The 25,569-nt window shown below is 56.4% G+C and overlaps 5 protein-coding genes across 6 annotated transcripts; 2 read left to right on the top strand and 3 right to left on the bottom strand.

Annotated features, from left to right (window-relative positions):
• The first annotated feature begins 5,973 nt into the window (after nucleotides 1-5,973).
• LOC127394086 (bone morphogenetic protein 2-like) lies at nucleotides 5,974-8,325 on the top strand. Its single transcript, XM_051639828.1, has 5 exons — nucleotides 5,974-6,229; nucleotides 6,314-6,450; nucleotides 6,778-6,900; nucleotides 7,334-7,532; nucleotides 7,922-8,325. The coding sequence occupies exons 1-5, from the start codon at nucleotides 5,974-5,976 to the stop codon at nucleotides 8,323-8,325; spliced, it is 1,119 nt and encodes a 372-aa protein (XP_051495788.1).
• A 1,578-nt stretch (nucleotides 8,326-9,903) lies between these two features.
• Nucleotides 9,904-13,664, bottom strand: LOC127394085 (potassium voltage-gated channel subfamily V member 2-like). Its single transcript, XM_051639827.1, has 2 exons — nucleotides 12,036-13,664; nucleotides 9,904-10,725 (listed from the first exon to the last, which is right to left on the bottom strand). The coding sequence occupies exons 1-2, from the start codon at nucleotides 13,284-13,286 to the stop codon at nucleotides 10,462-10,464; spliced, it is 1,515 nt and encodes a 504-aa protein (XP_051495787.1). The 5' UTR covers nucleotides 13,287-13,664; the 3' UTR covers nucleotides 9,904-10,461.
• Nucleotides 13,665-15,891: 2,227 nt separating this feature from the next.
• On the bottom strand, nucleotides 15,892-20,780 carry CD320 (CD320 molecule). Its single transcript, XM_051639829.1, has 5 exons — nucleotides 20,543-20,780; nucleotides 20,165-20,353; nucleotides 19,223-19,300; nucleotides 18,724-18,872; nucleotides 15,892-18,291 (listed from the first exon to the last, which is right to left on the bottom strand). The coding sequence occupies exons 1-4, from the start codon at nucleotides 20,658-20,660 to the stop codon at nucleotides 18,727-18,729; spliced, it is 531 nt and encodes a 176-aa protein (XP_051495789.1). The 5' UTR covers nucleotides 20,661-20,780; the 3' UTR covers nucleotides 15,892-18,291; nucleotides 18,724-18,726.
• Nucleotides 20,781-21,985: 1,205 nt separating this feature from the next.
• On the bottom strand, nucleotides 21,986-24,258 carry NDUFA7 (NADH:ubiquinone oxidoreductase subunit A7). Of its 2 annotated transcripts, none has more exons than XM_051639859.1 (4): nucleotides 24,187-24,258; nucleotides 23,227-23,276; nucleotides 22,995-23,144; nucleotides 21,986-22,263 (listed from the first exon to the last, which is right to left on the bottom strand). In XM_051639859.1, the coding sequence occupies exons 1-4, from the start codon at nucleotides 24,235-24,237 to the stop codon at nucleotides 22,167-22,169; spliced, it is 348 nt and encodes a 115-aa protein (XP_051495819.1). In that variant the 5' UTR covers nucleotides 24,238-24,258; the 3' UTR covers nucleotides 21,986-22,166. The 2 variants fall into 2 exon arrangements, with proteins under 2 accessions (XP_051495819.1, XP_051495820.1); XM_051639860.1 differs by lacking the exon at nucleotides 21,986-22,263 and adding an exon at nucleotides 22,288-22,896.
• Nucleotides 24,259-24,348: 90 nt separating this feature from the next.
• RPS28 (ribosomal protein S28) lies at nucleotides 24,349-24,934 on the top strand. Its single transcript, XM_051639685.1, has 4 exons — nucleotides 24,349-24,407; nucleotides 24,481-24,528; nucleotides 24,602-24,728; nucleotides 24,815-24,934. Exons 1-3 carry the CDS (start codon nucleotides 24,369-24,371, stop codon nucleotides 24,722-24,724), a joined length of 210 nt encoding a protein of 69 aa, XP_051495645.1. The 5' UTR covers nucleotides 24,349-24,368; the 3' UTR covers nucleotides 24,725-24,728; nucleotides 24,815-24,934.
• Nucleotides 24,935-25,569: the final 635 nt, after the last annotated feature.

Raw genomic sequence — 25,569 nt, 5'->3', positions numbered from 1 at the left:
CCCGTTGAAAGGCTGCAGGCAGCTCCTGTGCCACGGCTGTACCGCGGCCACTAGAGAGGGACAGAGACCAAGTGAGTCCCAACGTGAGCTTGAAAAGCAGCAAAGGGGCCAAAGAGACCGGGCAGCGGGATGGGTGGGAGAAAACAACCCCACGGGGGCTCAGCAGCTGGAGAGGAGACAGAGGCTCCTCCAGCAATAGCTCCTGCCCATCTGGAAGGAAACAGCCACCGACTGTCCTGCCCGGCATACTTTCTCTGCAGAACATTCACTCATCTGCTAAACCTCCCAGCTTGTCTCTACCTCACCGATTGAATTTGGATTAAAATCTCCGTTGCATGAGCCAGAGATGTGGGTCCCACCCTCCAAGAGGAGGAGGAGGCTCCACACACAGGCCTCCTGCTCCTGCAGCTTGTGTAATCCAGCTGCAAGACGCAGCAAGTGGAAAGGGAAATTAGGCAGCGTGAAGGGCTTTTTTCCAGAGGTGGGAGAATCAGCATTTACTGCCCAGACGTGTGACTGGAAGGTGCTGGACGATGCTGTTGTCCCAGGGTGGCTAATGGGCTGTGGCTCATTCCATGATAATGGCCCAGGGCTGGGAAATGTGGACTTGCCAGCAGCTTTGCCTCTGCCCTAGGGCTGGTCTGGGCACTTTTCTTTCTGGTTTTTCCCCTGGAAAATCAGGCTGACACTGTTAGTGTCATGTTAAAGACTGAACACATCAGAAGATCAGGTGGCCTGGAGAAGGATGTTAAAATCTTCCCCAGAAATACTGGCTTCTTGTCATCTTGTGTCCTCTTCTTAAGGCATGCCAGAGGAATCTGTTTTAAGAAAATGCTTTTCCTTCCCTGAAGACAAAGCCCCATCCTGGAATAAAGAAATCTCCAGCAGCAGCTAGAAGATGAAGTAGCTGGAAGGGGACAGGAAATTCTCACAACCACTTTAAAGCCAGGAACACAAACCCTGAAGGACCCACACCCAAGAGCCCAACAGGGCAAGGCTAGGTCCTAGGTCCTCAGGTCCCAGACCTGAGACTGATTTAGCCATCAATTTAGCCATCCTTCTTCCCCTCCTCTAGCTCATGCAACAGATTTTAATCCTATTTTACTTGGTGAGGGAGAGGCAGGCTGGGAGGTTTAGCAGATAAAGTGTTTCTGGGCAGAACAGAGGTTCACACTGTCGCAGACAAAATGGTCAGTGCCTCTTTCCTTCCAGCTGGACAGGAGTTACTGCTGGAGGAGCCTCTGTCTCCTCTCCAGCTGCTGAACCCCTGCCTGGGCCAGCCAGGACCTGCCACAGAGGTGATGTGTCCTGGCCTGGAGGTGACACAGCAGCAAAGATGTGGGGTTCTGGTATGTCCACCCAAAGCCCCTTTGCCCTGCTCTCTGCTGGCTTCACAGAATCACAGAATCACCAAGGCTGGAGAAGACCTTCAAGATCATCAATTCCAGCCTATGACCTGACACCACCACATCTCCAGACCATGGCACCAAGTGCCACATCCAGCCTTTCCTTGAGCACCTCCAGGGATGGTGCCTCCACCACTTCCCTGGGGAGTCCTTAACAATGGGGTTAGGTCAACGCTGAACATAACTTTTCCTTTTCCCTGGGAATTTTTCATTGAGTTAAAGCTTGAATAGCAAAAGAAAAGGCAAAGCAGGACTTAGTCCTGCAGCCTGGAACCAGAGCCATCTCCTGCCTTCCTGTTGCTCCCTCTTTACCAGCCTCACTCTGTCCCAAAATGCAGGGAGGGCAGATGTCACCACTCATGCTGATGGGGGGAGATGCTGTCTCCACCACCCCAGCCACAGCCCCCTCATCTGCTTGCATGGAGAGCTCAGGGTCCAGCCCAAAGCAAATCCTTTGAAGGTGCCTGAGACAATATATTTCCAGGGGAGCCAGTGACTGTAGCACCAGCATCCAAAAAGCCTGTGCAGGGCACAGCCCCCTCCAAATCCAGAGAGAAATGCTGAACAAGTTCTGTTAAATCATGTTCCTCAGCTCCCTGGTGTGAGAGCCTGTCTCTGGAGAAAGCACTGCCACGACTATTTCATGCTCAAAGACTTTTTTTTCTCAATGTGTAAAAGCTCAGGCAGTGATGGGGCTCTCACAGGGTCAGGTGCAGGATCCACAGTTTGCACCCACAATAACCTCTCTTTGCCTTGTGTGCTGAAACTGAGGTGGAGGAACAGAACCTACTGCTGAGGCCCTGAGCTGGTGAGGGACTGAGCCCCAGGCTTTCTGCTGGGGACTCACACACAGAAAATGGCACTTTCCAGGCTGGGCACTGGAGCCTGACACTGTGTCTGTGCCCACAGTTGGTCTGCTGCCAAGATGCTGAAGCCTCAATGGCCTCAGGTTCAATTTCCTTCTTGTTTCCTTGCAGATGGACTTTTCTGTGTGCCCACAAAGTTCAGTGCTGCTGTGGTCAAAAAGCCACTGGTGGGGAGGTGGTTCAGATGCTGGAGAACTGAAAATGAAGGAAAAATGCTCTTGTGTTTCCCAGGTGGAATATTATTATGAAATGTGCACAGCTTGATGGGACATGGAGAGGAACAGCTCGAGGTTGGTTTCCTGTGGCTCAGCCTCCTCTCTGGTGGGTCAGCTGTGACACGGGCAGCTTCACCCTGGGACAGATAAGCACACCCTGGCAACCAACTGTAATGGCAAAAATCTTGTATCATCTTATGCTATAAAATATCTTTTACTGACACTAATTTGTGTATCCATCAGTGCCATACACTAGCAAATGGCCAATTTTTGGGGTGAGGATTTCTTTAAAAAAGAATTAAGGGAACAGTGAGATATTTATTTGAAAATTATTTAATTAACAATGTTTTAAGCTCAGTTCAACGGAGACACTACTCTCTACTTCAACACACCTTTGTGCACAGGGGCCTCTGACTCAAAAGACACTGGTATTTCCCCCAGATCCTTCTTACAAGCTCCCTCTTGCTGCTGCCTTGCTTAGGGGTCAACGTTCAGCCTGAGGAGGGAGGGCAGGCAGAGGTGGCAGGTCCCCTGGGGTGTCCCCAGGGAGGTGCTGCAGGGGGCTTTCATGCCTTTGTTTTGCAAATCTTTGCAGGAAATTGATGTGGGAAGGTGCTTGGGCAGCTGCTCCTCGGGGGATCCTTGCTTCCTTGGGTAAGCACAGCTGCCAGGATCCCCCGCTCCCCTCCCCGCTGCAGCTGCACACACGCTGAGGCCGGGCTGGGCTGTTCCCATTCCTCACATCTGCTGCTTCCCAGGAAGGATCTGGGAGGGTGACACAGGAGCAGATTTTGGGTCGCTCAGCCCCTGGGCTACGTCAGCACCTCGAGTGCTGGTGGTGACGCCGGATTCAGCCCCTTGGGCAGCTGCTTATAGAGCTTATGGTCCCCTGTGAGGGCAGACACAGCCGGGACGAGGGTGCTGACAGTGGCTTTCTCCAGCCCGAGATCTGCCACTGCTGTCCCCTGCCTGCTGGGAATGCCGTGGGGCAGGAAGAGGAGGGGGATGCTGTGGGGCAGGGTGGGTCCAGACAGTTGTTTCAGGCCATGGAGGCAGCACTTTGTGTTGCTTGCAGGCACAAAAACGGGGCAAATGCAAAGGGAAGCACAAAGAAAGAAATAACCCTGCTTTGGACAGGCAGAGAGGGAGGAGGCAGTTCAGAGTTACACCAGGAGGAAGGAACAGATGCCACAAGGAGAATCATAGAAATGCAGACAGGTTTGGGCTGGAAAGGACCTCAAAGCTCACCTAGTCCCAATCCCCCTGCCATGGGCAGGGACACCTCCCACCAGCCCAGGCTGCTCCAAGCCCCATCCAACCTGCCCTTCAACACTGCCAGGGATGGGGCAGCCACAGCTTCCCTGGGCAACCTGGGCCAGGCTCTCACCACCCTCACAGCAAAGAAGTTTTTCTTAATATTCAACCTAAATCTCTGTTCTTTCTGTTTCAAACTGTTCCCCCTCGTCCCATCACTCCCTGCCCTTGTCCAAAGTCCCTCCCCTGCTTTCCTGTAGTCCCTCCAAGTACTGCAGAAAGCTTCCTCCATTCTCCCCGACCCTGCCCCAGGGCACCTGCCCTCCTTCCAGGTGATGAAACGCAGGTCCTGGTGTGCGAGGGGCGGGGACCGACTGGAGTTTGTCCATAACTGCAGGGAGAAATACCTGCTTTGGGCAGGAGCTGCCTCCAGCCCCCAGACCCCTCAGTCCTACCCAGTTCAGGAGCCTCGCACGGTTGTTGCCACCAACAGCTCCAGGGCCGGGGGCAGCGGGGCAGGAGCTGCGGGGGGGGCTCCTGCAAGCCCCTGCCAGACTGTCTGCGACGTATGTAAATGAGAGAAGGCTACTTGTTTTGTTTTGTTTTGTTTTAATAACAGCTATTTTAAACAGGGCTTGTATAAATGAACCCCCTAGAAAATGGTTTGCAGGTTGTAAAACAAACCTCCCGGGCAATTGGCAGCTCCTTGGGGCTCTGTGTGCAGCTCCAGGGCCCCAGGGAGGACGCAGCGTGTGCCCGGGATGCGGCGTCGGGCTCGGGCTGGGGCTGCACGGCCCCAGTGACCCAGTGTGGGGCAGGAGCTGGGGAGGAGAGGCCAGCAGGTAGGGAGGTATTTTGGGGCAGTGATGGCCCCTCTGCAAGGAGCCCCAGTTTTCCTGCAGGATACGGGTGAGCCGGGAAGAGGAAGGAAAGGATCCAGAGGCTACCAACAGTTTCCTCTATTAACTCAAGCCTGTCATTGCCTCCCTGCCTATTCAGGATAATTAACAGCCCTTTCACCAGCCAAGCATAGGCTTGGAATGAATTACAGACACCAGCCAGGCAAGCAGCCTTCAGCTTCTCTCTGTGCTGACTGGGAGCACAGGCCCGTCCTGCTGCAGATGCACGGACAGACAGACGGTGCTGCCGCTCCCGCACCTTCCCCTCTGTGCCCGTCCTTCCCCAGAGCAGGTTCCTCTGAGCCACATTCACAGGGGGGTTCCTATTCCCTGTAGGATCTCATCAGGCTTTTCTAATCCTGCTCCTTTTCTCTGATGGTGGGTATTTTATCGCAGAGTTTTTTTCCCGGTTCAGTCACATTGGCATAAAAACAAACGGCAAACAGCAAGAGAAGTGCACTGTGACAGCATCTCCACCCTCACCAACCTGCTGTGGCTGGGGGATATAAGCAAAATAATTGTGGGGTTTTTTTATTGCATCCTCTGTAGTCCGGAAGGCTCTGATGATATTTCATTCATATTGAGCACTCAGGAATTAGCAGCAAATGCCTTCAAGTCCCTAGGAAGCCACCTGGCTATTTAAAAACAAACAAACCAACCAAACCAAAACAGAACAACCCAACTTAATTTGGTTTTGGTTGCTCCTGCTGCTGAGTTATTTCCCAGCGCCAGGGCCACGAGTTCACTGTTGAAAACCCAGCTCTGCCCTGTGGGCTCAGCTCACCAGGCCCTTCACGTGGGAGATGCAGCTGGGGCAGCGTTGGGTGACATGGGCTGGGCCACCCCTGCTGTGTGAGGGGTCCCTGGGCACCTGAGAGGGCCATGGGGTGGGGACACCGGTGTGACACTGAGCCCCACCGATGCTCAGGACAGCAGGACAGGGCTGGCATGGGGATGGTGGCCCAGGGCTGCATTCCTCCACACAAAGGTCCTCCTGCTTGTCCCATTAGTGCCATCATTAAACAACAGTTAGTCCCCTAGGGAGAGCCCAGGCAAGGCCCTGTCAAGGGGCTTGTAGCCCCAGACCACGGTGTCCCTGTGTCCCCACCAGCCCTGGGGAGCACGGGGGGATTCCTCCTCCGCTCCAGCTTGTGTACTGGGGCTAATTGGCGCAGGGTGCCCAGCAGCCCAGCTTCACACCTTGTTAGCACGGCAATCAGCTCTCTTTACCCTCCTGATTGCTCTTGTGCATATTTGACTCCAGTCCATCTTTCCAGCCAGTTATAAATGCAGCACTGGGGAGGATTTGAGCTGGGGTAGGAACAGCAGAGCGATGCTGGGGACTGTCCTGCTGCTGCTGGCCCTGGCTGAGCCGGCATTCCCAAGCTCAGCCAGCGCCCGGAGGGCTGAGGCTCTGAAGAGGCTGCTGGAAGTCTTTGGCATGGAAGACCCTCCACCACCCCCTGCTCACTTCAAACAGCCGCCCCAGTACATGGTGGATCTGTTCAACACCGTTGCCAACGCGGACGGTGTCACCAAGAACCCTGATATCCTGGAGGGCAACACGGTCCGCAGCTTCTTGGATAAAAGTAAGGGCAGAGGTGGGGCCAAGCGTGGCGTGGGAGGTGCCGCCCCCGGTTTGGCTCCGCTTCTCAACCTGTCCTTCCCTCCAGCTCACGGCGAGAAGATGCGGTTCCTCTTTGTCCTCTCCAGCGTGGCCAAGAATGAGAAGATCCTGACAGCAGAGCTGCACCTCTTCCGCCTCTGGCCGAGGGTCACGGACGGGCCCAAAAGGCACCACTTCTGCCAGGTGAGGAGGGGGACAGGGATGTGGTGGGGATGGGGACAGGATGGGGATGGGGATGTGTCCCAGCTGTGCCTGGCACACTGTGGTCCCTCACCTGCAGCAGCAGCACAGCCCAGCTCTGTGACATTCAATAACCACGATTTAACCATGGCAGGTCCTTATACATCATTCTGCTTTGTGCCTGCACCAGCCAAGGCACCCACAGATTGTGACAAATGGAAGCTGATGACTCCCCCAACACCCACCTTTTTTCTCCCTGGTACCTCTGTCCAGGGTGGTTCCCTTGGGCAGGATGTGCTGGTGGTGACCACCTTCTGCTGCTGTCCCCAGGTCAGTGTTTACCAAGTGCTGGAGAGGAGTGACTTGGACGCCCCAGGAGGGAAGAAGCTGCTGGCAGCCAGGCTGGTCTCTCTGCAGGGCTCAGGCTGGGAGGTCTTTGCCATCACGGAAGCTGTGAGTTGCTTTTCCCCTGGTTCTGGTGGCACAGGGGGAATCCCAGGGGTTTGCAGGAGCTTTTTAAAACCCGTGTCACCCACAGTGGCTTTTTGGGCCCCAATGCATTCCCTGTCTGTAGTCACTGCAGCAACGTGGGGGTTACAGGCCCTGGGAGGGGAGGTAAGAGCCCTGCCAAGCGCCCCAGAGGCTGCTCCATCCTGCCCCAGACCCATCCTACTGCCCCGCAGGTGATGCTGGCGCTGGCTCCTGCCACACTGTCCCCTGTGCCAGCCCCTGAGTGGCACAGCCCCTTCCCGTGCCTGGGAGACAGAGTGTGGCCCTGGAGGGTCCCAGTTCCTGCTGCCCCGGGTCTGCAGGCCTAGCACCTGCCATGGGGACACCAGCTCAGTGCCTGTCCTGGCCCTGCAGTGACACTGCTTTGGTTCCCCAGGTTCGCGACTGGACTGAAGATGAAAGCAGCAACCAGGGTTTGCTGGTGACTGTCCAGGGCCTGGGTGGGAGCCCGCTCGACCCCCCCCCACTGCAGTTTGCATCCAGCCAGGACCACCACGAGAGCAAGAAGCCCATGTTGGTCCTGTTCACGGATGACGGGCGCCGGGGAGCATCCCTACCCGTGGCTGGCTTCCCAGGTGGGTCCCACACGCCCTGGCACGGCTCCTTTGGTGCCACTGTCCCCTCCTCACCCATGGGGCCCCGGGGTGCTCCCTGCACACAGGCTCCTTCAAATCCAAACCTCTTTCTCCAGCTGGAGGGAGAGGCAGTCTCCTTTTGGGTTTAGTCTGTGCAGGCTCACAGAAGTCAGTCTGGGCTTTGCTCACCCTGGTGAGGGCAGCCCGGGCACTGTGAGGTTGTCACCTCCTGGTGGCTGGAATGGTGACAGGCTATGACTGAAGAACTTGCTGCAGCTGATGGCTGCAGACAAAACCTACTGGAAGGGGTGACCGGGAAGGCTGTGCCGTATTCTCCCTCTTCCAGGCCCATGTGATGGTTAATGGCACTGGGTGCTCCTTTCCAGCAGATTCACAACCTCAGGCTCCTCTCCCCGCCGAGCTGTCAGTGCCCAGGCAGGCCCGGCTGCGCAGCACACGCTCCCTGGACCGTCTCCAGCCCTGCCAGAGGCATCCCTTGTCCGTGGACTTCGAGGAGATCGGCTGGTCCGGCTGGATCATCTCACCACGAGGGTACAACGCCTACCACTGCAAGGGCTCCTGCCCCTTCCCGCTGGGTGAGAACATGCGGCCCACAAACCACGCCACGGTGCAGTCCATCATCAACGCCCTCAAGCTGAGCGAGGGTGTCAGCAGCCCCTGCTGTGTGCCTGACAAGCTCTACTCCATCAACCTGCTCTACTTCGACGATGACGAGAACGTGGTGCTCAAGCAGTACGATGGCATGGTGGCCGGCAGCTGCGGCTGCCACTGAGGCAGGAGGAGCAGGAAGGTGGAACTGCTGCCACGGCAGAGGCTGCTCCCTCTCCCTCCAGAGCATCTCGGTGAGGGTCTGTGCCACAAAACCAGGACAAGCAAAGGGAACTCCCGGCTCTGCCCTGGGTGGTGTCACCCCTGGCAGTGCCCAGGGCAGCTCAGGGCCCAGCTCTGATTAAACTGACCTGAACGAGCCTGTGCAACTGGGCAGCCCCAGGGCAACAGCTGCACTTTGGGGTGCCCAGAGCAGGGGTACAGAGCCCCTTGCCCACGCAGAGGCTTCCTGCAGGCTGTACTATATGTATATAGCAAGAGCACTAATATATGACAGAAACCTCCTGTACAGTGTCCTGTAAATGTCTGTACATTTCTGCATTGTTGTGACTTGTAAAATGAATTCAGAGGAACTATTAAAGGTGCTGATCTCTGAGGGGCTGCTTGGGGGGGAGTGCTGCCAGGGCTGTGGTGGTGGAGGGTTAGCCAAGCCCTGTGGGCAGAGGGGAGGCTGGAGCAAGCAGAGGGATGAAGGTTCAGGGGCAGCACAGCCTCTGAGGCAGGAGGGTTTGGCTGCTGAGCCCCATTCCTTGGAAGCAGAAGGATCCCAGGATCCACCAGCCAGCCCACAATGGGGAGGGATCCCTGAGCAGGCAACGGGGGCACGTGGGAAGGTGCAGTTGAAGGGGGATGTAGAGGTGATGTTGCCGTGGGGGGTGGGGAAGAATGGCCCCCAAATCGAGATAAGCACCATAGCTGCACCATGCACAGAGAGATGGCTCCTTGTGGAAGAGAAACCCAGTATAGAACAGAGCTGACCAATATTGTGGGGCTGGTCAGTGCTGGGAGTCAGGGCAGGGGTCCCTGTCTTGCATTTGCTGGCACTTGCCCATGTCCCTGTGGTCCAGGACACGGTGGGAGCACGGCTGTGGGCTCAGAGGGCTCAGCCTCTCCAAAGCCTCTTTCCAGCAGTTTCCAACAGCACAGCTTAACCATGGTCCCAGACAGACACTGGGACCCAACCCAACACCACTTCAGCTCCAAGCCCAGTTTGCAAGTGAACAAAACCTGCCCCTGGCCTGGTGGGCACCAGTTTCTTCCCACTACTCCCACAAAAGCAGCATCAGCAGCTGCCAGCCCTTCCCCACCACTGCCTGCCCCACAGCCTGGGTCCCTCTTTCCCTTCCCAGGAGAAGGGTGAACCCTCCCAGGAGCCCATTCACTAGGTACAGGCCCACACCAGAGGGCAAAACCTTCCCCTGTGCCCCACAGACATGTCCCTCCCTGTCCCCCAGTGCCACTGGGATGTCAACCCAGGGCAGAGCCAACCAGTGCACCCTGAGCACATGCAGGTGTCCTGGCTTCTCTTCCAATGCCCCTAGGGTTGGGCTCCTCATCCCAAAACCAACACCCAGACAGGCTCAACTGCATCCCATGAGGGCCCATCATCCCACCAACAAGCAGGAGAGGTGGCTGTGAGACCTGAGGTGACATCCCCTCCTCAGCCCTGAATTATTAGCAGTTTACTGAATTACACAAACTGACCAGCCAATAAGCCAAGACAACAAACAGTTTTGCTGGTTTATTAAGTGCCTGTTCCTGGGGATGCTCTGACTACCAGCTTTGCACCCTCAGGGTGCCCACAGTTCCCAGTGCAGCAACATCCCGAGCCAGGACTGTGTCCCCAGCCTCCCAGGGCAGTGGGAAGGAAAGAGGGTTTGGCTGGAAGGACGCAGGGCAGCAGGCTCTCCTGGGGGCCTTCACCCAAAGCTCCACGCTGGGCTCAGCCTTGCCTAAACATCTGCTTGGCTGAGAAGGAGTCGTGGGCTCCCAGGCCCTGCCTGGTGGGGGGAGCCTGTGTATGTCCCTCTGAACCCGGGAGCAGAGCAGCTCCTGGGCTGGTGTCACACTGGGCTCCACCTCAGCACAGGTGTCCACTTCTACCATCCTCAGAGAGGTGACAGAGCTCAGCCCCACGTGTCCCCCTGCTCACTCCCATGTCCTCGGGTTGACTCATACCTGCCTTGCCAGCCAGTGTGCTCTTTAGCTGGGCCTTTTCTGACCACACTGAGGGACAGCGGGGCCGGCACATGATGCTGTGGAAGGTGACAGCACAGGCAGGGGGGTGCCAGGCCGGTGGTCAGTGGCAGTCAGCTCTGCAGCACTCCGACAGCTTCCGCAGGACCCGCTTTTTCAGGTCAAGTCTCCTGGAGAACTTGAGTGAGTGGCTGGTCTCCATCTCATGGGCCTTCAGCTTGGCGTAGTAGTCAGAAAACTTGTTGTAGAGGATGGAGATGGGCATCCCGTTGAGGATGATGCCAAAGGAGATGCAGGCAAATGCCACGAACTTGCCGAGTATCGTGTCGGGCACAGTGTCTCCGTAGCCCACAGTGGAGAGGCTCACCTGGGCAAGGAGGGAAAGGACAAAGTCCTTGTGAACAAGGCTTGTGAACAAGCCCAGCAGACCCAGCCTGCAGGTGCTGGGACCCACCTCCCTCTGCCCCTGTGTGGGACCCGGGTGTCCCCTGGGAATGGTGCCAAGGGCAGGGCTCAGCTCCACAGGCTGGCAGGGCTGGAGAGCCCAAGGAATGGGCTGGATGAGGCTCCAACAGCAGAGAGCAGAGGCAAACCTTCCTCCTCCCTGATCCCCTGTGTGTGTGTCTCTGCAAACGCAGCTGGACATCGAGTGGAACCATCCCCAGCAGCCAGACTGTCTGCTGGAGCTTCCTGCCCCACCGAGCAGCGGCTCCGGTGCTTCCTGTCCCAGTCCCGGGAACAAAGCTTCCCAGATCCTCCCCCCAGGAAAAACAGGCACTGCCCAGGAATGCACCTTGAGGAGCCACGTGTGGCTGACAGGGGAGCAGATGGGGACAGGGTGAGAGCTGAGGCAGAGAGGTTTGGGCTTTGCACAGAGCCGTCTTGAGCGGGGACAGGATCTGCCCGTGACGCTTAAATACTCAAATCTGATTTCATGGAGTGATTTTGCACTTCCTCAAGGAGGGATAAATTTGAAGTAGGCAGCTTGTGGTGGCCAAGGGGGATTACAGGAGCTGAAGTGATCTGTGAGATCATTTTGTCTGTAAATCAGGGTGCCCTGGTAACCCTGGGCTCTCAAGCGCTTTGGCTGCTCCTCACCTCAGAGGTTATCCTGGGTTTGTCACAGCACCTGGCTCTGCAGAGCAAACAAGGGCTCCTGTCCCCAGCTGCAGCACAGCCTGGTCTGGGTCCCCTCCCGAGGCAGGTGCTCAGGCACAGGGTGACCATGTTCCCACATGCAGCCCTGGGTCCCCCGGCTGAGCCCCACAAGCCCTGACCCCCCCAGAAGCCCAGTTGGGTTACAACGCTGCACAAGCCTCAGACAGTTCTGGGGTGCTGTCCCCGTGCCCACGGGGGAACCACAACCACCCCGCTCTTGGGTCCCATGACAGGTAAAGCCTGGGCTGAGTCCCACCTCCCTTGTCACTAGCCCAGGCCTGGAGGTCCCCAGGCCACCACCTCTGTCCCACCATCGCACCCCAGCACAGCCTCTGAGCTTAGTCCAAATCTCTGACTTCTTTTCTCAGAGCATGCAGGGCTGCAGGTTTCCCCCCATTACTGGTGGGAAGACTGGGCCTTTCTCTGCCTCCTGGCCAGCAGCAGTGCTGCATCCCTCCAGCAGCCCCTGCCGTGGAGCCCCACTGCACCCCTTTCTGGAAGAAGGTGCTCACACCTTACCGCTGCCCACCACCACGTGTGGGGGATACTGCTGAAGCTGGTGTCTGGGACATCGTGTTCCACTGAGTGCATGAGAGCAGAGAAGATGAAGATCCCCATGGCAATGAAGAGAAAGAGGCAGCAAACCTGCTGGTAGCACTGGCGAATAGTGAAGCCGAAGGCCCGGAGGCCCGTGGAGTGACGTGCCAGCTTGAGGATGCGGAAGATCCTCATGAGCTTGATGATCTTGAGGATTTTGCCCAGCTTGCTCACATTCTCCATCTTGTGCAGTTCCTCATGGTAAAGCATGTCTCCTTCGTCTAGATTTTCAAAGAGGACCTGGATGTAGAAGGGCAGGATGGCTACCAGGTCTACAGCGTTAAACGCTGCCCGCAAAAAGTTCTTGACACTGGAAGAAGAAATGAGCCGCATGAGGTATTCGGAGGTGAAGAAGATGGCACAGATCATCTCCAACTGCTCCATCCACGCCTTGGCTGTTTTGTGTTTCATCTCCTCCACTGTGCTCAGTGTCATGCCCACAATGGAGATAAGCACAAAGAAGCTTGACGTGACAGCAATGATCTTGGCTGGGACAGAAGAGAACGGGTTCTCAATGAGATTCCAGATCATCTTCCGAAACCGTCCCAGAAATTTGCCCTCAAACTGCTCCACTGAGTGCAGGGGCTCCAGTTCTGCCTCCAGCTCCCTCTCTATTTTCAAGTACTCACTGAGTTCATCTTGCTTTTCCTCAAACAGGATCCGGCAGCAGCGTTGGGAGTATTTCAGATGGATTCCCCAGTACTCGATTTCCTCCACAAAGTTACTGGGGCATATCTCATCCATTATCCACAGGACCCCACTGCAGTAGAAGTGGAAGATGTAGTGGAAAATTGAGGGATCTCTGTCAAAGAAGTACTCGTTCTTCTGCACTGAGTAGTCATCACAGAGCTGCAGCTTCTTCATAGGGTCTGTATAAAGGGCCAGCTTCCCAAGCCTGGTGATGGGATACCGGGCTGCTACCTTGTAAGCTATCTGGAACAATTTGCCACCAACATTAATGTTGAGCAAGTACTTGTTCCTTTGGGTGGGAGTCTTGCTTTTCTCTTGGCTTCCGTCCATCACATTCTGCATGGAGCTCCATGGCTTCACCAGGCTGTCCTGCGCAAAGGGGATGTGAACTTCCTCCTCCTCCGGCGTCCGGCAGCAGCCCCGGTGGTCCCCGATCTTCAGGCTGGCAGAGAGACTCGCACGTCTCACCCTCAGCTGCCTCATGGTGCCTGACCCTCCGGAGCAGCAGTTCCTGTCATGGGCTGTGGGACTGCAGCTCTGGCTTCATGGGGACGCTCCCACCAGGCACACACTGACTGGGACAAGAGCTGTGAGCTCAGAGGAGCGGTGGGGAGCTGCTGCTTGAGGGGCACTGGCCATGTCATTGTGCCATGTGGCACCAGCCAGGTTCCCAAAGCCGATTGCTGATCAGATTGTGGTTCGCATTGAAGGAGTCAGAGGCCACCAAGTGTCTGCTCCTTAAGACACTAATGAGATTGAAGCACTAGCCCTTTATGTAAGAACCTATTTCCAGCTCTGCACTTCTCTTTTGCCTTACTCTGGTCTCATCAGCTGTTTGCATTTGTCACACGCTACCCTGTCTCCAGGGAAGTCATCCACCCTAGCAAGTAGAAAAGAGAGCATGAACTTGCCCTGGTTTCACCCTGAAAGACCAGACACAGAAAGGTGCAGACACAAGGATTTGGATCAGCTTTGTATCGCCACAGCAGATGCTGGTCTTGGCACCAGCCCTTCATTAAGCAAACAGGTGCTAATGCAGTTGCCCCTGCTCCATCAGCTGTCACAGTCCAGAGAACAGACACAGTTGTTACCTCCCCACAGCACAGATGTACAGGGGAGGAGGTGAAGGGACCATCTCACCCTCCACACAGTGCATGAGAGGATCAGGATCCCCAGCATGACATGTTGCTCCTGCACCCCTGTCCTGTGCCACCTGCTCAGTCACACAGTGGCTTCCAGCCCCACCACTCCCACAGCAGGGGCAGGAACACAGACTAGGACACTGGAATTGCAAGGATACAGATAAAGCTCCCCTGAAGTACAGGAACAGAAGAGGAGGAAATAATTGTTTGGCTTTGCAAGTAAAAGGGGAACCAAAATTAAACAGGCTGATGTTTGATGTCTTACCCTGAAACACAAACCTACCTCAGCATGTAGAACATCACATTGATTTCTGTGAACTGAGCTAATTAAATACAGAGACCTGGAGCACAAAGCTGCTCCTGGGCTGAAAAGCAGCTCAGGCTCTGCTACAACTGAAATCTCTGAGCCTGGGGATTAGGACAAAATGCTTCTGGCACCAGCCAGAGGAAGGGAAATTGTTGTTACAAACACGGCACCAAGTTTTTGCACAAGACACAAACTTGTTTCTTTCAATGCTGGAACACTCGGCACAGGGATCAGTGAGCAGACCCTGCATGGTCCTGCAGTGGGAAGGGGCTGTGACTGCGTCTGCTCCCCAGCCCTGCTCCCCATGGCACAGCCAAAGGGCTCTTCCCCCCACAGCAGAGCAGCACGTCCCGGCTCAGCTGCTCAAGCTGAGATGATCTGGGACAGGCTGGTGAGAGCTGAGCTCTGCCACACGGCCCCGCCAGCACAAGCACTACCAGCCCTTGCTCAGCCCTGTCCTGCCACGGTTTCTGTAGCACCTTCCTACTCCCCTGGACCCCCTGCTCCTCTCACTTGCTCTAAGAAGGAACAAGTTCCATCAGTTTTCAGTTTTTCCCCTTGTTCTTAGCTAAGTTTCCCACTTGTCATCTGTCCCACAGTAGCACCCTGGTGCCAGTGCCAGCTGCTTTTCTTGCCTCCCCCTGCTCTATTCACTCTGCTCTCTATATTTCACAGTCACAGTTACCAGGGTTGGAAGGGACCTCCGAAGATCACCTAGTCCAGCTCCTCTGCTAGAGCAAGATCACCTACAGTAGATCCCACAGGAACAGATCCAGGCAGGTTTGGAATGTCTCCAGAGGACACTCCACAGCCTCTCTGGGCAGCCTGTCCCAGGGCTCTGTTACCCTCACAATAAAGTTTTTCCTTATGTTTAACTTGAACCTCCTGTGCTCCAGTTTGTGCCCATTGCCCCTTGTCCTGCCACTGGACACTGCAGCAAAGAGGCTGGTCCCATCCTCCTGACACCCCCTGTAGACATTTATAAGCACTGATGAGATTCCCGCAGTCTCCTCCAGGCTGAACAGCCCCAGCTCCCTCAGCCTTTCCTCACAGGCAGATGCTCCAGTCCCCATAGCATCTCTGTGGCCTGTGCTGGGCTCTTTCCAGTAGTTCCTTGTCCTTCATCAACTGTGCAGCCTGGAATTGAATCAGTTCTCCAGATGTGGCCTCACCAGGGCAGAGTAGAGGGGAAGGAGAGTCAGTTTGCTTCTTGGCACCATCTTCTTGATGCCCTTCAGGCCATTGGCCCTCTTGGCCACAAGGGCACATTGTTGTCTCATGGTCAGCCTGTTGTCCACCAGGACCCCAAGGTCCTTCTCCCCAGAGCTGCTCTCCAGCAGGTCAGCCCCCAGCCTGTACTGGTCCATGGGGCTGTTTCTCCTCAGATGCAGCACTTTACACTTGCCCTTGTTGAATTGCATTAATTCCTCTCTGCCCAGCTCTCCAGCCTGTCCAGGTCACGCTGGATGGCAGCACAGTCTGCTGGGGTGTCACTATCCCTCCCAGTTTGGTGTCACCAGTGAACCTGCTAATGGTGCTCTCCATCCCTTCATGCAGGCCATTAATGAGTATATTGAACAGGACTGGACCCAGTACTGACCTGCCGGCGGTGAGGGAAGCAAGCAGTCCAGAATCAATGTGATTGATAAAGCAAGCTCCGATTTATTGAATACACAGTGTTACTTTTATACCCTTTTCCAAACCTACATGTAGTGAATTCATTGGATAGTAACCACGCATAGTGAATTCATTGGATAGTAACTACTTGTAGTGATTTCACTGGACGGCAACTACTTGCAGTGATTTTACTGGATAATAACACACATCTGAGTTCCAGGGTTCTTCCTTGTTTTCTATCATTCTACTTCTCTACCTTGTCCTTGAGTTAGTTTAAGCTAACAGAGATTGTTTATACTTGTGTTAGGCTAAAAAAAGAGATTGCTTGTACAGCTGCTGTTTGTGCTACACTCTCAAGGCCTCTTGAGGAGATAGCAGGGGCCCATGGCCCTGCTGCTCAAGCCATTCTGCAACACTGACCCACATTTCCTGCTACAGCAGATGTGTGCACAGACCCTGGTGGGCACAGCAGCACTTGCTTTCCCTACCTGCCTGTGCCAGCCCACCCACCAAAAGTCCTCTTTCCCAGGACAGAACAATCCAAAGGCAAAGCAGCCCCTGGCCTGCCAACTACAGAATTCAAGGAAATGCACAAATCCAAGAAAAAACCCACAACTCTTCAGTTTCTAGTTCTTTATTCTCCTGTGACATTCACCAACAGCCATCTCCACTTGTCCCTATAGAAACAGAAGCAAGATTGTCTGCACCCTTGCAAATGACCTCTTGGTACTGAAAATAGCAACACTGGAATAACTCAGAATTCCATACCACGTACAGAAGTGCCTCCCAGGGGACAAAGCAGCACACTCACACAGTACAGGAGTGGAAGACTCCTGCTTTGAGGCTGATGACCAGTGTCTGACTTGGCAAGCCAGGTTCTCACCGTTAAGGCACCAAGATCAGCAGCCACAGCAGCAGGTTTCTACCTTTTCAGCACTTAAAGGAGTACGTGGCCAACGCTGAGCTAGAGGCACTGGTCAGTAATCTCCAGCCCCCACTGTCAGTTCTTCTGAGAAGTGCACAGCACTAAGCTACACGTGCCACAATGCACAGATGGTGTTTGATCCAAGACACGAGATATTTCAAGCTGAAATAAAAAAATACACAAAAACAAAACCCCTCATAAAAGCCAAACAAAATCTCACAGAACCGTTTGGGTGTGATGGGACCTTAAGGATCATCCAGTCTCATTTCCCTGCCATGAGCAGGGCCACCTTCCACTGAACCAGGTTGCTCCAAACCCCATCCAACCTGGCCTTGAACACATCCAGGGATGGGGCAGCCACAGCTTCCCTGGGCAACCTGGGCCAGGGTCTCACCACCCTCATAGTAAAACATTTCTTCCTTATGCCCCATCTAAATCTACCCTCTGACAGTTTATAACTGTTGCCCTTTGTCTTGTCATCACAGGCCTTGGTAAAAAGCCTCTCTCATATATTGAAAATACACCACATGGTCTCCCTGGATTGCCCTGACCAAGGTGCACTTGACTCTACTGCACTTCATGGGCCCACTCCTCCAGCCTGAAGGTCCCTCTGGATGGCATCCCCTCCCCAAAGTGAGTAAACTGCACCACTCAGCTCGGTGTCACCCAGAGACTTGCTGAGGCTGCTCTCGATGCCCCTACACACACCTCTGAGGATACAAAACAGCATCAGTCCCAGCACGGACCCTTGAGGGACACCACTTGTGCCAAAACAGTTTTAAGAAGGCAGCATTGACCATTTAAGAAGACACCATTGACAGTGCCAGAGAAGGAACACCCCAAGTTCAGCACTGGGGTGGAACGGGCAGTTCTGCAAAGGGCCGAGATCTTTGCTGAAGGGGAGAGGGCTGAGAAGCTCCAGGCTGATTCAGGGTGGCAGAGCAGCAAAGCCAGGGCAGCCAGGAAGCTTTTCTACATTCACACCTGTGGTTGACCTGTCAACAAAAGCCTCTTGTACATCAGTTTGAGCCACATGAAAACACTAGTGAAAACATGGAGTATATATATGATCTGTGTGGAGTTAATGAGCTCCTACCGAAATGGATCAGGAAGCCCCTATTCTCTGACAAAATCCAGGGGGGAGAATGAGGAAGGTGAAAAAAGTCTGTTGTCTGGAAGTGTAAGGAAACATTTTAACTGCAGCTAACATCTGTCCAAGCCCACACTGGTGAAAATCAGCCTTAACAATACCTGGAGGCAAGAACAATGAAGAAATTTCTACCTCACTTGTGAGAGGCTATTTCACAGCACCAGGGAAAATTCCTGTGCTATTTCCAGAGCCAAAGTAGTCCCACAATTTAAGAACCATTTCTGAGGGTCTTGTTATTCCAGAATAACAACCCAAACTTGGGAGCTTCTGTCCACTTCTGTCAGTCTCTGTGGTGAGCAGGAGGGAGACTGGGCTACTCCCATCTTAACAGCTCATGGCAAAGATCCCTGTGACAAAAACAGAAGAACAGCAGGTTATTGACAGTCCTGTGGCCAAAAAACTGGTTTGACTTCTGTTTGTGCAAAGGGGAGGAAAACAACCCACAACAGCAAATTAGTGTCTTAGCATGAGTGCTCAGGGGCAGCAGAGGAAGGACAGAGACCAGCACCTCAATATCCAAAGAAGCCAACATCTTCTAGTCTAGGTTGTGCAACTATCTCTGCAATCAAGCAAGAGACTTCATGCCTGATTGCGAGGAATGAAGATATGGAGAGAATTCTGCTTCTGGGCACACTGAAACCCCAAGCATGTGGCTGACCAGCAGCAGGAAAAGCTGGGAAAAGTTACACCTGGAGGGGAAACCTCTAGAGGTGGGAAACAGAGGGCAGGAGGCATTTCTCCCTCAGGCATACAGAGCAGAAGGGGTGCAAGAAACTTACCCTTCAGGGAAATGAGCCTGTCTGGCTCTTGTCAGGCATCAGCTGCTCCCTGGATGCTTTGTCAGGACTGAAGATGCCAAATCTGGTTTTTGCTTTGGACAGGCCCCACACAGTAACAGAGCCCACAGCTACGAGGATGCTCAGGAGCACTAGAGGAGAGTGCAGAAGCAGAGAACCACTCACTGCCCCGGGCTGGACGACAGCGCCGGGCTCTGCTGCTCAGCAGCCTGAGCCAACAGCTGAGCTCAGCAGCTTCCCTCAAGGAGAAGGGACAGAGGGAGAGGAAATGAGTTAGTGCCAGATCGCATGGAATGGCCTTTCCAAGGACAAAGTGCATTCAAGTCAGAGGAATGTTTAAGCTGTGTGTAAGGCCTCCCCTAGCCCTCCCAGCCCAGCGAAAGCAGGTACTGACACAGGTCCAGAAGCAACTCCCTCAGGATACTCAATTTACAGCCCAAGCCAGGACCAAGGGCATTGCAGCACTCTGAGTCTCATATACCTGCAACAATCAAGACCCACAAGCGACCCTGACTCCTCGGTGGCACAGAGTCCCCAGGCACAGGAGTAGCTGAAGTTCCTGCAAGAAAAGAGCAAGAAGTCCATCTGGCTTCCAGGTCGCTCAAAGCAGTCTCCAGTCCAAACCTGGCCGAGGTCCCAGTTCAGCTCAAAAGCACCAATGGGCCTTTTTCAATTTAAGCAAAATCTTATCTGTTGTTACTGTGATTATAGACTACAACAAAGGAAAAAAAAAACAACTATGGAAAACGTGTGACAGGGAAAGCTAGGAAGTCTCCCAGCTGTAGCTGCAGCACCTCTCCCTGTGGCACCAGGAAGCCCCAGGTACAACCAACACGCAGCTCATCTCCCCACCCACCACCTCAACTGGTGCAGGCATCAAACCCAAAGTCTCCCCAGGCCTGCAGGCATCCCTGTCCTGTGCACGTCAGTGCTGCCTCAGCTCCCAAACGCCCCGCGGCAAGGGCAGCTGGAGCAGCACTTTCACACACCTCAAGCAGCCAACAGGGCTGTGACCAAGGAAGCTGCAGAGCGCCCGGGAGCTGAGCAGCAGACCCCAGCAGTGCTGGGGATGCAAACACCCTTCAGCTGGACAGATCCCAGCACCTGCTGCTCTGAGCCTGTTCCAAAGTGCCTCCCCGCCCTTCAGCTCGCCCACTGCCCACAGCGCAGAGAGGCCGGGAAGGACGGACAGACCGCAGTGCTGGAAGGTGCCAGAGCTGCACGTCCTGGAAGGAAGTTCTTCAGAAACGCTCCCCCTGGGACCACGGGGGTGTTCAATGAGGAAGCCCAGGGTGGGGCGGCCGGAACAAGCTGCGAGCGAAGCAGCTGCCCCCGGGCGGCTGCCCCCGCCCCCCGCCCGGCCCCGGGGCCGCCTCCCGCAGACACAGCCCCCCGCACCCCCGCACCCCCCGCACCCCCGCACCTGCGCTGCCCGCGGTCCCGCTCCCCACGGCGCCCTCGGGACTCGGCTCTGCCGGGGTCGCCGTCGCGCAGCCCCGCTCGTCCTCCTCGTCCTCGCAGTCGGCGTGCCCGTCGCAGCGCCATTCCCGCGGGAAGCAGCGCCATTCCCGCGGGCAGCGGAACCGGCCCGGGGGGCAGGAGGGCGGGGGGGCTGGGGGGGAAGGGGGGGGTGAGGGGGGAAGGGGGCAGCTCCCCCCCCCCCCCCCCGCGCCCCCCGCTGAGCGCGCCCGCGCGCAGGGCGCACGAGGCCACCAGCCAATGAGAGCGAAGGGCGTGCGCCGGCAGCCAATGGGCGCCGCCCGGCGCGGCGCGCGCCCCCGCCCCGCCCCCCCCCGCTCACCGTCCTGGGGCGGCAGCGCCGGGAGCGGCGGGAGCAGCAGCGGGAGGAGCAGCAGCGCCGGGAGCAGCGCCGGGAGCAGCGCCGGGAGCGGCACCGGCCCAGGCACCGGCCCAGCCATGGCGCAGCCGCCCCGCGGAGCAGCCGTCCCGCCCGCAAGGTCCCGCCCGCACGGAGCCGCCGCCGCCGCCGCGCCGCTTTAAGAAGCTGCCCGCGCAGGCCTGACGCGCTGCAACGGGCGCCCGGGGCGGGGCCTCCTCAAGGACACGCGGCTGCGCCCGGGGCACCCGCGGGGGGAGCGGGGCGGGACCGAGCCCCGGACCGACCCCCGGGCGGGCGGGGCCCCTGTCGGGCGCGGCGGCCGCTCCGCAGCAGCTCCCGCTGCCCGCCCGGGACGAGCTGCCCCGGCAGCCGGTTCCGCCGCGGCCCCAGCGCTGCCCCGGGAACCGGCGCAGCTCGCTGCTCTCGCCAGGTCACGGCAGAGAACCACAGAACATGCCGAGTTGGAAGGGACCCGTCAGGATCACGAGTCCAACTCCTGTCCCTGTGTAGGGCACCCCAAGAATCACACCATGTGCCTGGGAGCATCATCCACAGGGTTCCTCAACTCAGGCAGCCTTGGTGCTGTGACCACTGCCCTGGGGAGCTGGTTCCAGTGCTCAAGCACCCTCTGGGTGAAAAACCTTCTCCTGATATCCAACCTAAACCTCCCCTGATGCAGCTTCTGCCATTTCCCCCAGTCCTGTCACTGCTCACAGGAGTGAAGAGATCAGGACCTGCCCCATCCTTTCCCCTCCTGAGGAACCACAGGCTGCAGTGAGGTCACCCCTCAGCCTCCTCTTCTCCAGGCTGAACAATCCCAGTGACCTCAGCTGCTCCTCAGAAGTCATCCCATCCAGACCCTTCCCCATCCTCATGTCTCTCCAATCGCTTGATGTCCTTTTTATGTTGTGGTGCCCAACCCTGCAGGCAGTGCTCCAGGTGAGGCTGCACCAGAGCAGAGCGGGACAACCACCTCCCTGGCAACGCTCTGCTCGATGCACCCCAGGGCAGGGTTGGCCCTCCTGGCTGCCAGGGCAGACTGCTGGCTCATCCTCAGCTTGCCATCAACCAGGACCCCCAAGCAGGGCATGTCACCCCGGTCTCCAGCTGCAGAGCTCAGCAGTGAGGCTGCAGCAGGGCAGGCTGGTGGGACACAGGCGCTTCTGGTGAGCTTGTGTCTGTCGTGCAGACTCAGCCTGTCAGGTGAGGGTGTTTCATCCCACTCTGTCCTGAAGTGGTGACTTGGGGCTATTCCTGCGTCTCACCTTGAAGCAGGATCACACACAGCTTACAAAGCCAGAGCCCCAGTCCAAATATGTTTACTATGTTGCTATTCCCTCAAGAAAACCTTACACCCAAAACAATAGTAATAATTTGGATAATTCAAGCAGAACAGACAAAATGTGTGTGTGGAGGATGATACTCACAGCTTTAGATACATTTATTAGTCACACATCAGGACAAGTTAATGCAGTGCTGCTGTAGCAAGAACCACAATCTTCCCCCTTAGAGTGCTGCTTTGTAATGAACTGTGACCTGTACATCCAGCCTCATCATGTGTATTTATTTTCATCACATTTATTTCTCACAAATAGGGCTGGTCTTTTGAAATTTCCCACTTCTTAAGTGGTGGTCCTGGTGTCACCGGTTTTTTCTCACCTGCTGTCACTGCAGAGCCTGAACTGGGGTAGAGGAAGGGAGAAGAGGCTTTAATTAAAAAACAGACTTGGATTTAATTTGCAGTACAGGTTTATTTACAAAATCATGGAATCATTTTGGCTGGAAAAGACCTTTCATATCATCAAGTCCAACCATTAACCCAGCACTGCCCAGGCCACCACTGCCCCATGTCCCTCAGCACCACATCTACAGGGCTTGGAAACCCCTCCAGGGACGGGGACTCCACCCCTGCCCTGGGCAGCCTGGGCCAGGGCCTGACAACCCTTTTAGGGAAGAAACTGTTCCCAAGATCCAATCTCAACCTGCCCTGGCACAACCTGAGGCCACTTCCTCTTGTCCTGTCACCTGTTCCTTGGGAGAAGACACCAACACCACCACACTCCCCACCCCAGCTCCATCCTCCTTTCAGGGAGTTGCAGGGAGCAGGAAGGTCTCCCCCCAGCCTTCTTTTCTCCAGGCTGAATATCCCCAGTTCCCTCAACTGCTCCTTCTAAGACTTCTGCTCCAGACCCTTCCCCAGCTTTGCTGCCCTTCTCTAGGTGCACTCCAGCTAGAGGGGCTTGTTAGCCAACTACCAGCCACCTCACTTACTCAAGAGGAGACACAAGAATCCATTCCAGCATTCTTCTACCAACCTGTGAAATTCAATGCTGCCTGTTGGGGGAGTTCTGTATTTCTGACCTAAGTCAAACGGGGCTTAAACCCAAACAAAGACGCACCAGCTCAGACCTACCTGCCAGCCTGAGCCCCCGCAGCCAGGGTTTTCTGCCCCGCCACCACCACGATGGGTGGGAGCGACTCTCGCCTCCCGTCCCGGCTGCAATAATAGTTATCAGCGAACTTGTGGCTGGGGCCCACCGGGAGCCGAGGCGGCGGCTGGCTTCTGGATGGAGAACAGGCCCAAAAACGTCAGCAGAGACCGGCAACACCCAGACCCACATCCCAACCCTCCCCCCACGAGGTACCTCTTGGAGATCTCGTCGTACCGCAGCGCCAGCTTGGCCTGGAGGTCCCGCTGCAAGGCAAGGCGAGAGAGTCTCAAGCGATGCCGGGCGCTGCGCGTCTCCCTGGGGCGCTGCCCAGCCCCGCGGGGCCCTGCCCGGGGCCCTTCTGCCCCGCGGGGCTGGGCAGCGCCTGCGAGCCCTGGCGGTGCTGGAAGAGCAGAATCACAGAATCCTAGGGGTTGGAAGGGACCTGGAAAGATCACCCAGTCCAACCCCCCTGCCAGGCAGGGTCACACAGAACACATCATACAGGAACGTGTCCAGGCAGGTTTGAATGTCTCCAGGGATGGAGACTCCACAACCTCTCTGGGCAGCCTGTCCCAGGGCTCTGTCACTCTCACAGGAAAGAACTTATTCCTGATATTCACATGGAACCTCCTGTGCTCCAGTTTGCACCCACTGCCCCTTGTCCTGTCACTGGACATCACTGAACAAAGCCTGGCTCTGTCCTCCTGACACTGCCCTGAACGTGAGACCCAGCTCCCTCAGCCTTTCCTCCTAAGGGAGATGTTCCACTCCCTCCATCATCGCTGTGGCTCTGTGCTGGACTCTTTCCAGCAGTTCCTTGTCCTTCTGGAACTGAGGGGCCCAGAGCTGGACACAATATTCCAGATGTGGCCTCATCAGAGCAGAATAGAAGGGGAGGAGAACCTCCCTTGCCCTACTAACCACCCCCTTTCTAACCCATCCCAGGAGGCCACTGGCCTTCCTGCCCACCAGGGCACACGGCTGGTCATGGTGACCCTCCTGCCCACCCGGACCCCCAGGGCCCTTTCTCCTGCCCTGCTCTCCAGCAGCTCGGCCCCCAGCCTGTACCTGAGCTTGTTCTTCCCCAGATGCAAGACTCTACACCCGCCCGTGTTGAATGTCACCAAGCCTCTCCCCGCCCAACCCTGCAGGGCCGAGCAGGCTCGTCCTTACCCCGGCCAGGAAGTTGCGGAGCCGCTGGACCAGCCGCGTCGCCGTCGCCATCGCGGCCTCTGAAGGGCGCGGGGGGGGGGGGGGTGTGACGGGGCGCGCGGGGCGCGCTGGGTCTCGCGAGACTTTGGCCGCTATATATGCTGGCGCGGCGCGGCCCCGCCCTCTTCCCCGGCGCGGCCGCCATGGACACCAGCCGCGTGCAGCCCATCAAGCTGGCCAGGGTGGGGGCAGCGGGGCCGGGGCGGGGGGGACCGGGTCCTGGGCACCGCTCTGACCCCAGCGCTCTCCCCGCAGGTGACTAAGGTGCTGGGCCGGACCGGTTCGCAGGGGCAGTGTACGCAGGTGAGTGGGCCGGGCCGGGCCTGGGCGAGGAGCGGTGTCCGGGCCGGGCCTGAGGCCTTTGCGTCCCTCGCAGGTGCGTGTGGAGTTCATGGACGACACGAGCCGCTCCATCATCCGCAACGTCAAAGGGCCGGTGCGCGAGGGGGATGTCCTCACCCTGCTGGAGTCGGAGCGCGAAGCTCGGCGGCTGCGCTGAGCCGGTGAGGCGGGGCCCGGCGGCCTTCCCGGGGCTGGCGGGGCTGTGCGCGGCCGCTGAACCTCTGCGGCCTCTCGCCTTGTGTTCCAGGTGACGAAGCTGGACGGTGTCTGCTCGGAGCGGGCGGTGGGCATCGGCGTGGCCAGACATGGGGCCTGGCTGGGAAGGAGAACAGTGGGTGCCTTCCTGCAATAAAGTGGTTTTACAGTAGCCTGTGGCCTGGGTCTCACCGTGAGTGCTCTGGTTTGTCTCTGTGTGTACCTGCCTGTTGTTGGTTCAGCAGAGGCACAAAAGTTCACTTTGCTAAGTAGAATCACAGAATTGTTCTGGTTGGAAAAGACCTTTCAGATCAAGTCCAACCACTAACCCAGCACTGCCAAGGACACCACTGCTCCATGTCCCTCAGTACCACATCTACACAGCTTTGAAATCCCTCCAGGGATGGGGACTCACACCCCTGCCCTGGGCATCTTATGCCAGGCCCTGACGGCCCTTCTGGGGAAGAAACTTTTCCCAATATCTCAATCTGAACCTCCCCTGGCACAACTTGAGGCCATTTCCTCTTTTCCTGTTGCTTCTAATCCTGTTACTGTGTAACACAATGCCTTTGTTATGGTAATACTGTGCTCTTGCATTTTTATTAACTTGTCACAACAGAAATATTGCAACAGCCTCTCTCCCTAGCTTTCTGATGTTTTTCTGTATGTAGCTGGTCAAGTGGCACTGCTAAACTTACTGGGTTTCTGTGGTGTTCAATTACAAGTTGAAAGTCAAGCTTTGTAGCAGCTTGCAAAGCAACAGCCAACAGCTTTGCCTTTCTGTCCTCAGTGAGCTATTCTATAAAT

This window comes from Apus apus, chromosome 24 (assembly GCF_020740795.1).
Source record: "Apus apus isolate bApuApu2 chromosome 24, bApuApu2.pri.cur, whole genome shotgun sequence".
Classification (NCBI taxonomy): Eukaryota; Metazoa; Chordata; class Aves; order Apodiformes; family Apodidae; genus Apus; species Apus apus.
This window is presented reverse-complemented; position numbering and strand designations above follow the sequence as displayed.

Bases quoted from the DNA above. Each gene is read 5' to 3' on its own strand.
- LOC127394086 (XM_051639828.1), top strand. From the start codon at position 5,974: ATGCTGGGGACTGTCCTGCTGCTGCTGGCCCTGGCTGAGCCGGCATTC. The intron at 6,451-6,777 runs GTGAGGAGGGGG...TGCTGTCCCCAG, and splicing joins AAAGGCACCACTTCTGCCAG to GTCAGTGTTTACCAAGTGCT. The intron at 6,901-7,333 runs GTGAGTTGCTTT...TTGGTTCCCCAG, and splicing joins TCTTTGCCATCACGGAAGCT to GTTCGCGACTGGACTGAAGA.
- LOC127394085 (XM_051639827.1), bottom strand. From the start codon at position 13,286: ATGAGGCAGCTGAGGGTGAGACGTGCGAGTCTCTCTGCCAGCCTGAAG. The intron at 10,726-12,035 runs GTAAGGTGTGAG...CTCCTTGCCCAG, and splicing joins ACACGTGGTGGTGGGCAGCG to GTGAGCCTCTCCACTGTGGG.
- CD320 (XM_051639829.1), bottom strand. From the start codon at position 20,660: ATGGCTGGGCCGGTGCCTGGGCCGGTGCCGCTCCCGGCGCTGCTCCCG. The intron at 20,354-20,542 runs GTGAGCGGGGGG...CTTCCCCCCCAG, and splicing joins GGCGCTGCCGCCCCAGGACG to CCCCCCCGCCCTCCTGCCCC. The intron at 19,301-20,164 runs GTGCGGGGGTGC...CTTTTCTTGCAG, and splicing joins CGGGACCGCGGGCAGCGCAG to GAACTTCAGCTACTCCTGTG.
- NDUFA7 (XM_051639859.1), bottom strand. From the start codon at position 24,237: ATGGCGACGGCGACGCGGCTGGTCCAGCGGCTCCGCAACTTCCTGGCC. The intron at 23,145-23,226 runs GTACCTCGTGGG...TTCTCCATCCAG, and splicing joins TACGACGAGATCTCCAAGAG to AAGCCAGCCGCCGCCTCGGC. The intron at 22,264-22,994 runs GTAGGTCTGAGC...CCTCTACCCCAG, and splicing joins GCGGGGGCTCAGGCTGGCAG to TTCAGGCTCTGCAGTGACAG.
- RPS28 (XM_051639685.1), top strand. From the start codon at position 24,369: ATGGACACCAGCCGCGTGCAGCCCATCAAGCTGGCCAGG. The intron at 24,408-24,480 runs GTGGGGGCAGCG...CTCTCCCCGCAG, and splicing joins AGCCCATCAAGCTGGCCAGG to GTGACTAAGGTGCTGGGCCG. The intron at 24,529-24,601 runs GTGAGTGGGCCG...CGTCCCTCGCAG, and splicing joins CGCAGGGGCAGTGTACGCAG to GTGCGTGTGGAGTTCATGGA.